The 13,806-nt window shown below is 41.0% G+C and overlaps 1 protein-coding gene across 1 annotated transcript; it reads left to right on the top strand.

The window, feature by feature from the left end:
- The first annotated feature begins 2,495 nt into the window (after positions 1-2,495).
- On the top strand, positions 2,496-4,256 carry wu:fb55g09 (uncharacterized). Its single transcript, XM_004547381.4, has one exon. The coding sequence runs from the start codon at positions 2,961-2,963 to the stop codon at positions 3,639-3,641; it is 681 nt and encodes a 226-aa protein (XP_004547438.1). The 5' UTR covers positions 2,496-2,960; the 3' UTR covers positions 3,642-4,256.
- Positions 4,257-13,806: the final 9,550 nt, after the last annotated feature.

Here is a 13,806-nt window from a genome sequence, read left to right on the forward strand (position 1 = left end):
TCCTTCACATGAATCTCCTCTGTAGTCTTTCTGTTTTCCACATGCCTGCAGCTCCATCTTCAACATCCTTTGTCCAGTATATTCACTATCCCTCCTCTGCACATAATCTCAGCCTCGTCTCTCTAACTTTATCTCCAAACTGCTCAACCTGAGCTGTCCCTCTGTGGTACTCATTTCTAATCCTGTCCATTCTAGTCACTCTAACCTAACCTAGCTTAAACAGCTCGTCCCCACGTATTCATGGTATGGCTCAGCAGCTTTATCCCTGTGTAGTTTCTACGGCTCTGGGGTGTGTTAAACAATCTTGTTAAAAAAAAGTCTGCTACACTCTCTGCTACACATCTCCATTTATTTTCTTGGATGGGTTACATTAAAGCTACAGCTTACATTAAAGATAAGCCTAATTTCCTTAGTTGGTTTTAAGCCACTCCATTTAACGGTCACAAGGGGTCACTGTGCTGTAGCATATTTGCAGGCTTGATGTGGTCCTCCATTGTGTTTGATTTGTTGACTAAAATTAAATTAAATACACATATTTTGAACTGGAGAGCCTGTGGTGAAAAAATGAATGAAAAAGGAATTCAACTCTAAAGGGCTCCTTATTTTTTTCAGTCAACACTAAAGATGAAATCCATCCTTTCTTCTTCTGATTAGATGACAAATCTAAAACGTCACTTAGCAGCCCTTTCACAGGTTGGCATGCTCACAATGACAGTAATCTTTACCTTGCTTACCTTCTTCATTTTCTAGGAAGACAGGCCATCATTTCCGGAACAGCATTTTAACACAATCTGTTATTAATTATTTGCACAAATATTCCCAAGATGTGGAATATATACAATACACAAGTGTTCATTCAGCAGTGCTAGCAATTACACTGTTACATGATCTGTTTAAGACAATTAACAGAAGAAGGACATACACACACTCAAAGACACCAAAAGTAACAATAACCAGGAAAACTAATTTAAAAACAAAAAACATACAGTTTTGAAGTTTTGTTTTGTTTTTGAGCAAGACTTCAGATAAGGATATGTATATTTTTTATTCTTACTAGACATTTCACTAAATTTAAATAAAGGCCTAAACTGCTGTACTAGAAACACACTGGTAGAGGGAGTACACGTTGTACGCTCCGTTTGCACGTGTATTTGCACCCGTTACTTTTGCTTGTGTTTGAACATGTTGGACCAGATGATGGCGCTGGATATCAAATTATTACCAAGGTTCTTGCAGTTCGAACAGTATATCCTGTGTTTAAAAAGTGTTTTAAAATGTCTCTTCAACCCTATCCTGCAGTAGTTGTTGACATATTACGATAAAATAACAGATTTCAACCTCAACCTCATGTTGACGCTAAATATTTTAAAAAGGTGAGTTGATCGAAAAAAGCAAGTAAAAGTCTGTGCAGAATTTGAAGAAAAAGACGAATGCCTTTTCATTGTAACTATACACACGTACAAAGAGATACAGAGCATCTCCTACTCAGTGCATTTTATTTTAATCTAGTCAAAGCCTTTAAAGTTAAGCAGGGGTTTATGGCATAACTTTATCTACTTTAGAAGTGCAGAGCAAAGCAACACTTGGAGTATATGACCACCTTAAAAGTTGTTATTTAACCTCTTCAAAGCTGTCAATCTAAACCAGGCTGTCTAACTAGCTTGCATAGATTATCCTTAATTATTTTGAATAAGTTACCCATTTACAAGACTGATAATGAGTACCTTGGAGCATGTTAAGAAAAACAAGCCTGTTCCTCAGTTTTTCCACAATCATTTTCAGATCCCAGGAAAAGAAAGGACAGACAAGTTCTACCCTAGATCTAGAATTAAATAATAAATTAACTTTATTGAAAAATTGTGGGAATTAATGAAACCCAGTTGGCCCAGTCGGCCCCAAGTTTGACACCTCTGGTTTGAACCGAAGTGGTGAGACTGGTGTGCTCTCTTCGAGGAAGCCATTTTAGAGCACAAATGAATACGTACAAAGTTATTCGCTACCATTAATTACAGTGGTTTATATAGAAAACTGCTGTCCTCGGACGGATCTTTCGGTAATGCTGTGATACTCTGAACTGTTGTGGGCATGGTCCATGTACAAGGCCGTAAATAACGGCTGTCAGACTGCTACGGTGACTACTCCAGTCCGCTCCGATTGTTGTAGCTGTACGTGACCACTGTCTTTCCATGGGGAGGGGGCGGGGGAGAAGGAACAGCAGCAGCTGGGCATCAGATTTCAACTGCCAAAACTAAGGCGGACTGAACCATCACTCGGCGGGGAGGATGCTTTCTGTGTGTCACACCACATCTTTTTAACATAGCTACAGTAGCTTCATATCGGTATTTAGGTACTTTACATTGAGGTTTAGAATAAATGACCGACAACATATGTCATATTACAATGTTTCAAATGGGAAACGGAGACGCGTGAAATGACATCTCCCCCCGCCTCCTTCTACGCAAATGAAATCTTCCAGCTCCTTATAATAACACCGAGAAGACGGCAGCTCCACAGTCAGTGATGGTAAGCGCTCAGTTTGATGTTGCTACAGACTTAACTCAGAGAAAAAACACCTTAAAATCAGCGAGACGACTCTCAAAACTATTACCCCGCTCACTTCAGTTCACTAATCAGAGCTGCAAGGAGCTGATTTCACTTTCAGAAAGGGGTGAAAAAAAGAGACATTAGAGAGACAGAGAAGGGCGTTACAGAGAGCCAAGCGAGCAGACAAGCTGCTGCTGCAAGGGGAGGCAGAGGAGGCTATGCACCAGCCGAAGCCAGAGGTCAAGAAAAAAAGTGAAAAAATAGTCAAAAGGTAGACTAGGGTCATTTGTGATCTGAGCCACACATCGAGAAACGATCCTCGCATTGTTGTTGTTGAGTGAGCAACCGAGTGAGGAGGAGGATGTGAAGGAGGTGTAGCTGAGAGGCGACATCAAGAAAGGAAAGGAAACAAGGAAATGCTCTCAGAGAAGATGTGCAGGAGTATCTGCGAACACCCCAAGCTGCTGCAGGACGGGAACGAGGCTCTGCAGAGGGACGGCCGCAAGAAGCACGGCTGGTCCAAGAGCTGCAGGGGGCGCCTGCAGGGGCGGAGGATGAGCAGAGGAGGGTGGCCGAAAGGGCGCAACCACCACCACTATCACCATCATCAACATCACCACCACCATCATCATCCCCGACACCACCAGAAGCCGGCGCTGTCCCTTCGTCCCGTCAACGTGAAGGGGAAGAGGGTGAGGGGGATGCAGGCCCCCAAGAACACCAACCAGTTTTTGATGCATGAGAAGTACGAGATGCTGCACATGCGCTGTGACTCAGTGGGGAGCGATAGCGGCTGCAGCTCCGACAGCGACATGGAGCTGACGGACATGGACTCATACCTGGGCGTCCTGGAGAATGCCAGAGGAGCCCTCTTGGACAGTCCCAACCCATACGGCTCAACATCGCCTCCGGGACCGTTTGTGGTACTGCACGAGGACCCTCTGTGCATGCACGAGGGCAGCTTGCTTCTGCATGAAAGCAGTCTGCGTCTCCAAGAGGAGAGCATGCAATATTTCCCCTCTGAAGACGACCTTATGCAGAGCCAGAATTTCATGCAGAAGGACTTTGTTGAGTTCTATGACATCCTGACACCCTGAAGGGAAACTTTCAGGCGGACATTTTGTTTTCACCAAGACTGAACCTGCTCAGGTTTGTCCTGCTTTATGTTCACAGAAAGAAAAGTCTCCTTTCTTCTTCTTTTTTAACGACAGGCAGCCTTAACATCTGGAGAATTTGCTTGCAGGATGGAATGATTCAACTGGTTTCCAGCAGAAATTAACTTATTTTTTTTAAACTGAGTGTAATTTTTTTTCAATCATTCCTGCAAAGCACTGCCTCTTTGTATTTTTGAGAACCGCACTCACAATAGGTTAAATTGTCTCACTCCGCTGGTATTCTTCCAGGTTTAAAACGTAACTTTTGCGGATTCCTGTCTTAAATTGAGTTAAGACGGTTTATTTTTTCCTGTTGTTGACTGGTTAATGTGTGGTTATGTACCGTGTGTCTGGGTGCTGTAAAGTGCTTCCTTTCTATTATTGTTGTTATACACAAAAGGAAATGGGCTGGATGGTGGGAGTGAACCCAAACAGCCAATCGGCTTCGAGCTGACTGGATTAGGCTTGAGGTGATTGGCTGATGAACATTGTCTGTGACAAAAGCATTTGGCTGTAAAGAATAAAACAAAAACCCAATAAATATCTGAATAATATAAAGCGGGCTGATTGTTTTTATGAATGCTAAGAGCCTGTAGAGGCAGTGTGTCACTGTGTCATTAGGACAGCTCGAATAAGACCCTGTAAAATAAATGGTCAGATTTGTTGTAAGAGTTCACATGAGACTGTGTGAGCGAGGAAGAGAGATTGGTGAATGAAATAAATTCATGAAATCTGCATCACAAGCATTCAAACCATTTAAACAGGACATGAGACACATTTGTCACAAATTAAAGAAAACATTATAAAATCCCGTATAAATACCCCAAAATCAAGTTCTTAGTGCAACAGTGACATACAGCTGCAGGCAAATTTATTAACACATCATAAAACAAGGTGCTAAATGCACACACATCTCTCCAGCATTTGTTTTCAAGAGTTCAAATGCGTTTTCATTGCATTACACATGAATTTCTAACCAAAGTTTGACAGCATGTAAGAGTTGAAGATAAAATCTGCCACGTTGACAGAAGTCAGTAGATAGAATCACATTTAGAGATGTTGTCTAACAAACAATTGCACTTTCTGAATGTTCACAGAGCAACAGGACATCTAAGTTCTGCAGATTATTTTTACCCCCATACAAAAGGAAAAATAAGTCACTAAATGACAGCACATTTTTTCAATAATGCTCAGAAATTTGTAGATGACACAGGAAAAGAGAAAAAGAAAACAGCAACATTACTATATTCATGTTTTCTTCCACTGTGAGGGTGAATGTTGATTTGGGTGGGTGTGTTTGGGTGGGTGTTGTGTTTGTTGGAGAGAGACGCAACTAAAAGTAAGAAAGCACACACAGACGGGGCCCCGGGGACATCGAAGTGGGAGGGGCATCACAGAACGTGTCGGGTCCTGGATCACAGCATTCTTTATTTATTGAATTTTACTTCACCTTTTTTGCTCTCTCCTGCCTCGGGGTTAGGGTTAGGCTGCTCCCAGACCTGAGAGAATTGTAGATCAGGTCCCTTTTTGACCAGACCCCACCTCAGCTGGTAGAGTCAGTTCAACTGGTTCTTTCTATCAAGAGTTAGTCTTCATAATGATCTGATGTGTATAGGAACCAAATTAAAGATCCTGATTTTAAAAGCGTGTGTGCACATTGCTGTTTAAGTCCATACCAAAATTTACTTTTCACATTTCCCATATAAAGGCCACTTTTGAATTTTACAGACCAGGAATGAAGCGGGAAGGAGGGAGAATCGGCGTGTTCCTGTTTATAGATCCGTTAAAGTGGATTATTTGAAGTGAAGGGAGCTGGTCACACCCACACAGCACAGCCAGGAAAGTATAAGCCTCTTTCTGTGCCATAAACTAATAATGGTAACAGGTCAAACTGCGAGGAGCAGGCAGATTCTTCACTCTTATTTGTACAGAGCAATATTCTGCTCTTCAAAGAGAGTGAGAAGCAACTACAGAAAAGGTGAACACGATACACTAGACAGCATATAAAAATAGAAAGGTCCAAATGCTTCAACTTCTTGTTTTTTTTTTGTCTATTTATTTTAAATGAGATAGAGAGTAGGCAGATATTATATTGAAGTTTTTCAGTGAGAAGCAGGAAGAGACAGAATCTACAACCAAGTATTTCCATTTAAGAGTCTTATCCTTAAAAATGTGATTCTTGAAATTAACATCTGTAATGTAATACATGTTAATGAGTAATCACTCATTAACATGTATTACATTACGGATGTTATTATGGTGTTAATTTCAAGAATAGAGGCACAGATTGCGTGAACAAGACTTTTCTCCTACATTAAATGACCTCCTGGTTTACGCATGCAGCTTTCTGGAACCTATACTTATCTTCTGAAATGTCAGGGAAGCCGGTCTGGTGTCTCGTCACTCGTCACCTTCCCTACGTCAATGGTTTGGAGAACTTGGGAATGCAGTGATGTCTGCAGATCAGGTGCCAGCTGGGATAACCTAGCTGTGTGCTTACCTTTTCTGTGTCATAACTGGATTTAATTAGTTATTAAACTGAATAGTGAAGACTACTTAAGGCTAATTGTGGCCCCTGTTTAACTTATTCAGTATGTAGTTATTTTTCTTTGGGTCTTTTAAGACAAATAGTTATATTAGCTCCACTTTCAACCTCCTCTAATGTGGATTCATTCTGACTGAAGATGAAAAGGAGTGCATAAAAATACATAAAGGATGATGATTCAGAAATATGCAATGAATAAGCAACATAAAGCTATATTATAAATGCATTTAATAGTAAAGCTGCTACATTTCCAATCTGAGGACCTATGAGACAGATCCTCAAGATGAAACACAAGAGATTACAAAACATTATAAGCTGTAGACTGTAAAGTACCAACCTTTCCATTCCCAGCCAGACTAGAACAGAGCTATGAGAGGGGTCAAGGGCTTTTTATTATTGTTCTTAAAGCTTACATATGCAATAGCCTCTGCATCCTGAAAAAAAGGGCTCCCCAAGCCCTTTTTTGTTGATATTTTTTTCAGTCTGTTATGTTTTGTATGGTATATTTTATCTTCTTGACTTTTCCAATGTAGAATCGTTCCATTTTAATGAGGCTTTTGCGTAAAGCTTTTTGAGTTTTGCGGCAGATTTCATAATATGGATTAATGAAAGACAGACACTGGCGGGTGTCCAGTGTGTATCCAACCTCTCACCCTGTGTCAGCTGGGAAAGGCTCCAGTTCGCACGTGATTCTAAAAACTATAAACAAAACACAAAAAAAGGAACTTGTTTTAAGACGAGATTATTTAACATGAAGACATATTTACCCTGAGAAATCCATTTTTGTTCTGCAGCTCCAGAAGGACTCATCTGTCACTAAAAAGCTCCCTGAAATGTACAGAGTGGAAGTTTTCGAGTATTTAGAAGTTTTTTTAGTTTAACCATCTCAGTCTGACCTTTGACCTGCAGATCAGCTGACATGCACAGAATTGACACTGGGGATTGTGTTAACCAAGAGCACAAACGCAGTCAAATCGACTTGCATGTGTGTTTGCACCATGCTTATCTTATCACACACAGGTTGTTCAGCGCCTTGCTCAGGGTTACAGTGGAAGGTCACAGCCTGCTTTGAATGTAATGTCTCTATTGTACCTTCAGCTCCTGTTGCTATCAGCCAGCAGCAACTTTTACCCTAACATGACTTCTTGTTGTGCAATGCTTACTCTGATTGGTTGGCTTACATAGCCAAACAGGAAGCAAATGTGAACAGTTACACACCAACGCACACATACACAAACACACACACAGGCCACAGAAAGTTGTGCTGTGGCAAATTACAAAAAGTAGATCATTACGCTGCAAACACTTCTACTGCTAGCTGTACCGATGCTAATCTGCTGACACGTACAAACACATGGATCTGTCGACACTTGTAAGAACGCTTGCTGACGCACTTCATTTCTCAACTCAAATTTTCATTAAACCTTATCTTGCTTTGACACTAATGCCAGGGCCAAACTGCACCAGCTCTTTAGCTGAGAAAAGCGAACACCGTGTTTGAAAATGTTCTCAGTTTTAAGTTTCATAGTGGAACTTAACAGACAACAACACTTGTCAGATATTGAGAAGCATGAACTGTTGTGGTGAAAGGGCAGTCATCCAACAACAAGTACAGACAGAGTTACAGAATGAACGACGGTTGGAAAGATCACTGACACTCCTACATACATAAACACACATGCCCTGCAGGTATTCCTGAAATAGCAGAGGCTACATGCTGTGTGTCTGGATAAAGTTTAACACTGTGAATGATCCCCTTCTCTCTTTTATAGTCCTGAATCATGTCATTGTGTGTGAATGAAGAAGATTTGTACAAGAGTCGGGGATAGTGCTCAATTGTTCAAGTGACTCAGTGATGATCATATAACAAATCTGCAAATGAAGCATTTGAATAGAGCAGAACTAGATGAGGTATACAAAACCATGTAAGAGTATCCACCTTAAAACCACTGGGATTAATCTGCTGTTTCCACATTTTCGGCTTCCTAAATGACTACATGTTAAAACTCTTTCACTCAGTATTATCTAGAGCCTTTTGGTACTAAGCAATTACTGTATAATGTAGAAATAAAAGGAAATGAGAGGTTAAAGTTGTAGTTTGGGATATATTTCTACTCTATAATGTACCTAATGCTGCCATATACTTAGAAGTCCAGTTGCTTTTTTTCAAGCTGTCAAGACTAACACAATCTGGATGACTGAGAATCTACACAGACAATTACAACAGTCCCTTATGAAATAGTTATTTAACAACAGCACTCCAGACTAATGCAATACAGTGCAGCAGCTCTGCCATAAATTCTACTTTTACACCCTGTTGTACACTCAACAAAAATATAAATGCAACACCTTTGTTACTGCTCCCATTCCCCATGGGATGGATGTAGAGACCTAAAATTCATTCCAGATACACAATATAACCATCCCTCCCAAACAGTGGTCACAAATCAGTCCAAATGTGTGGTAGTGGGCACATCTGCCATATTGCCGTCTCCACAGGCGTTTCAGAGAATATGGCAGAACATCCAACCGGCCTCACAACCGCAGACCTCGTGTAACCACACCAGCCCAGGACCTCCACATCCAGCAGGTTCACCTCCAAGATCGTCTGAGACCAGCCACCCAGACAGCTGCTGGAACAATTGGTTTGCACAACCAAACAATTTCTGCACAAACTGTCAGAAACCGTCTCAGGGACGCTCAACTGCATGCCCGTCGTCCTCATCGGGGTCTTGACCTGACTCCAGCTCATCGCCGTAACAGACTTGTGTGGGCAAATGCTCACATTCGATGGCGTCTGGCACGTTGGAGAGGTGTGCGCTTCACGGATGAATCATGGTTCACATTGTTCAGGGCAGATGGCAGCTGAGAATGTCCCAGTTCTTGCATGGCCAGCACACTCACCGGACATGTCACCCATTGAGCATGTTCGGGATGTGCTTGACCGGCGTATACGACAGCGTGTACCAGTTCCCACGAATATCCAACAACCTCGCACAGCCATTGAAGTGGAGTGGACCAACATTCCACAGGCCACAATTGACAATCTGATAGACTCCATGCGACGATGTGTTGCACTGCACGAGGCAAATGGTGGTCACACCAGATACTGACCGGTACTGGGTCCCCAGACCCCCATTAGCGCAAAAAACTGCACATTCCAGGGTGGCCTTTTGTTGTGGGCAGTCTGAGGTACACCTGTGCACTACTCATGATGTCAGATCAGCATCCTGATGTGGCACACCTGTGAGGTGGGATGGATTATCTCAATATGGCAGATGTGCCCACTACCACACATTTGGACTGATTTGTGACCACTGTTTGGGAGGGATGGTTATATTGTGTATCTGGAATGAATTTTAGGTCTCTACGTCCATCCCATGGGGAATGGGAGCAGTAACAAAGGTGTTGCGTTTATATTTTTGTTGAGTGTATTAATGTGAGAGCTACATGGGTAGTACATGTGCAGTACTGGGTAAAAGTCTTGGGCTACCCCTCATTTATTGAAACAGATTTGTTGAAACATCTACAAACATAAATGGAAAAGGAAAAACAGCCTTTTTTGGAATTTCTTTAAGTATTTTTCAGGAATAGTTTATGCTGGAAAATGAAGCTGTTGCCAAAAACATGCTTTCCAACATGATCCCCAACAACCGTGGCTGAAATGCAGCTCCAAACCGCGTTTCACAGGGCTGTAGACAGTGTTGTACCTCTCTCTGACGTCCTCTGTACATACGTTGGTTTCTTTTGGCCTGACACTTCTTTTGTCTTCAAATTGTCCAGTTTTCTGAAATTTTTTAAAGTAAAAGTTAAGACGTGAAGTTTGGTGCAAAAATAAGTTTGGAGCCAGTTCATGTCGGGTCACGTGGATGCAGTTTTTAATTGAACCATAAGGATTTAGAGGTAAACATACCACAATATTTCAGTCCATGTGACAATGAACAATCACCCATCTAAACATATATACTAAATATATGAAGTGTATAAAGTATAAAGTACAATTCATAATAACTATAATAGTGTATCATACCATAAATGGTAAGAAGTCACAGCCAGAAAACAGCAAGCCACTGAATATCATTCCTCAACATTTTGTACACATATGTAAAATATATAAAACAATTCTTGAGAATAAACACAGCTTATCCTAAAAGAACGTTGGGCTGGCTTTACTGCATTTTGGTCCTCTTGATTACATTAATAGAGTGGACACCATTTTTCGCCACAACTTTTCTTACCATTTTGTCTGTGTCAAGGTTGTATTTTTTTTCCTCTGTCTTAGTCTTAACGATTTCCCCAAAATATCATTTTTCTTTTAACGCCATGAGTAGAACCAGAGAAGTTAAAATAGAGTCTTCAGTGTCCTTTATTTAGGTCTTTGTATGCTATTCTACTTTCTCCTGCTTCTCCACTATATTCTGGATCCAAATATTGTACTTTGTACTCCTTACGTCATATTTTTAAAGCTTTAGTTACTTCAATAAAGCTACTCAGCAGTGTAAAAGTAATTAAAATCATCTCCAGTTGTAATATGAAATTGATATTAATGAATCAATAATTAGGATCTAATATGACCACCACCACAATGTACTTTATGCTTGTCTGCATTATGACTACTTACTTACTTTATGTGCATCCAGAACCTTTTGATGCCAAAACGTCTGACTTTCAGTAAGTGAAGGGTCTAAGCACTTCACTTAGTTAATAATGTCTTCTCACTTCCTTTCTAAGCTGTATGTGGGGTAGCACCTTGTCATTGTTTCCCTGATGTCATCCTATTGAAAAAATCCTGGAGACACCTCTGACTGCATGGACAGAAAGACTAAAAAAAAAAAAAACAAGCATTCATCACGTTCTCGCTTCCTTTTGTTTCTTTTCTCTCTCTCTACTATCAAATTTAAAAAACAGAACTTATAATAATTATCAGTCTCTTGTTATAAAAGGCACCATGTTATCACAACCATGGTTTACTCACACACAGTCTAAAACCTGCAGTAATACAACAGGACGTGTTTATTCTTTGGGACTTCTTTTGTGTTGTTTAACTCTTGTCCAGCTTTCTCAGCTCCTTCTAATCTAAGATTGATAGCCAACATTTAAAACCACTCTATTAGAGAAAACAAGGATCTCTAATGCTGTTTTGAAACTTTCTGAAAAAAACAGGGTAAAGGGTAAATCCAGATGGAAAATGTGATCTTTGTAGGTTTTTTCTCTGAGGTTTAAACTGATACTAATGCTGAAGATGAAATCACTGTCACGTTTCACAACCTCTGCCAGAAAAACAAAATGAGCTGTCTTTTTTTTCCTCTACCAAAACTTTTAACCAATCAGAAAATAACCTCAGTCATTGCGGTTGGTTTTCATACCAAACGCCCTGGAAGAAACCTCCATTAGCTCAGTGTATGTGTTTGTGTGGGGGGTGGTTGAGGAGGGGGTGTATGTGTTGTGAATAGATGGATCTCAGGAGGGAGGAGAAGAAGGAGGAGTGGATGGAGCTGGATGTTAACCTTAGTTTGGAGTGGAAAAGTACAGCTGTCTGCTGTGGAGGTGGAGACTTTCCTGCTGAGTGCACACACAAGAGCCAATCGGCACACAGAAAAACACACTGCCTGACAGCAATGCCAAACTACCAGCGAGGTTGTGAGTTTGTGTTTTTAAAGAGAAGCTTTAGTTTCCAAATTTGAACTGCAAAGTGAAATGGTATATACTGGGAAAAAAGTTATATATTCATGGAAACAGTCATGAAGATGTTGATTCAAGGAATGGTGCTTTCCTTGGGTGGCAGGAATAATTGGAACAAAAGGAATTCCCAAACAAGATCATTCACGTGAATGCCAAATCAAGTTTCAACAACTCAGACAGCAGAAAGGGAAATTTTTGGTGCATGGCCTGCTGAATGTGCATAACCATCGTGCTCAAAAGTAAATGTCTGACTAATAGTATCGGCGATCGTGGCTCAAGAGTTGGGAGTTCGCCTTGTAATCGGAAGGTTGCCGGTTCGAGCCCCGGCTTGGACAGTCTCGGTCGTTGTGTCCTTGGGCAAGACACTTCACCCGTTGCCTACTGGTGGTGGTCAGAGGGCCCGGTGGCGCCAGTGTCCGGCAGCCTCGCCTCTGTCAGTGCGCCCCAGGGTGGCTGTGGCTGCAATGTAGCTTGCCATCACCAGTGTGTGTGAATGGGTGGGTGACTGGATGTGTAAAGCGCTTTGGGGTCCTTAGGGACTAGTAAAGCGCTATACAAATACAGGCCATTTACCATAGTAGTAAAGTTTTGATTAATATGGTTGTAATTGAATTTAAAATCCTTATCCTCACATATAAGGTCTTAGATAATCAGGCCCCATCGTATCTTAATGGCCTTGTAGTACCATATCACCCTATTAGAGCACTTCGCTCTCACACAGCAGGCTTACTTGTTGTTCCTGGAGTATTTAAAAGTAGAATGGGAGGGAGAGCCTTCAGTTTTCAGGCCCCTCTTCTGTGGAACCAGCTTCCAGTTTGGATTCGGGGGACAGACACTATCTCTACTTTTAAGATTAGGCTTAAGACTTTCCTTTTTTATAAAGCATATAGTTAGGGCTGGATCAGGTGACCCGGAACCCCCCCCCCCCTTAGTTATGCTGCAATAGGCTTAGGCTGCTGGGGGCTTCTTATATAACACTTCTTCTTCACTCACCTTTTTTTAGAGGTGATATATAAATCAAACTGACTTGATATGAACTGAAATAATACATTATGCATATTGATATGACTTGTCTATGCAGAATCACCGAGAGGTGGGAAAAGTTATTGTTAAGCATTAACCTCTGTAATTGTCAAATCACCGGCAGCCCATGTAGGGTTAGAGTTTAGACGGTTAGACTCCACCCATGTTTGGAGCACCCAAATGAAAAAACTTGTGTATGAGACTTCCTATGAAAGGTCACATCTCCTAGTTTCTGAAAACGTGTCTATTTCACAGATGGCTGCAACAAACAACAATCAATCCAACACTAATCCTAACAAGTTTCCAGTGACCTGGTGAATGTTAAGATATTAATCCATATTAAAAAGTCAGGTAAAACTGCTATCATTGCAATTATAAATTGTGATTTTTCACTGTGTTGCTCATCAAAGTGACGAGCTGTAGTCAATAGGGTTGCAGTGACTTGAAATGTTTAAAAAAAGCTGATAACGGATATTCACATAGAAACCCCAGAAGTTTTTCTAAATACACATAAAATCATCCAAATCCCAAATTACATTGGAGAATACAATTTAAATGTGAGCAAGGTGAGATTTGACCCCCAGGCTTTGAGTTCTACACATAAGGTATGTTGTATATATGTCATTTTGGTGCATTGAGAGGTTTTACTGCTGGCATTCATGGGTTTAACATGTGTATAAACAAGAGATTTCAAAACAGCATTGCGGTTTTACAGGGAGTTACAAGTTTACTGCAACTTCTTGAAGTCTCATTATGAGGTTGCCACAGAGGAGGTGCTCTAGGGAAACATTGTACACTGATTTAAATAGTACCACTGCACAGTTACTTCCCTAAAACCAACTGTTGCTACATTTGTGC

The sequence above is a fragment of the Maylandia zebra genome, linkage group LG5, assembly GCF_041146795.1.
Source record: "Maylandia zebra isolate NMK-2024a linkage group LG5, Mzebra_GT3a, whole genome shotgun sequence".
Classification (NCBI taxonomy): Eukaryota; Metazoa; Chordata; class Actinopteri; order Cichliformes; family Cichlidae; genus Maylandia; species Maylandia zebra.

Excerpts from the sequence above, each read along its gene's own strand:
- wu:fb55g09 (XM_004547381.4), top strand. The coding sequence starts at position 2,961 with ATGCTCTCAGAGAAGATGTGCAGGAGTATCTGCGAACACCCCAAGCTG.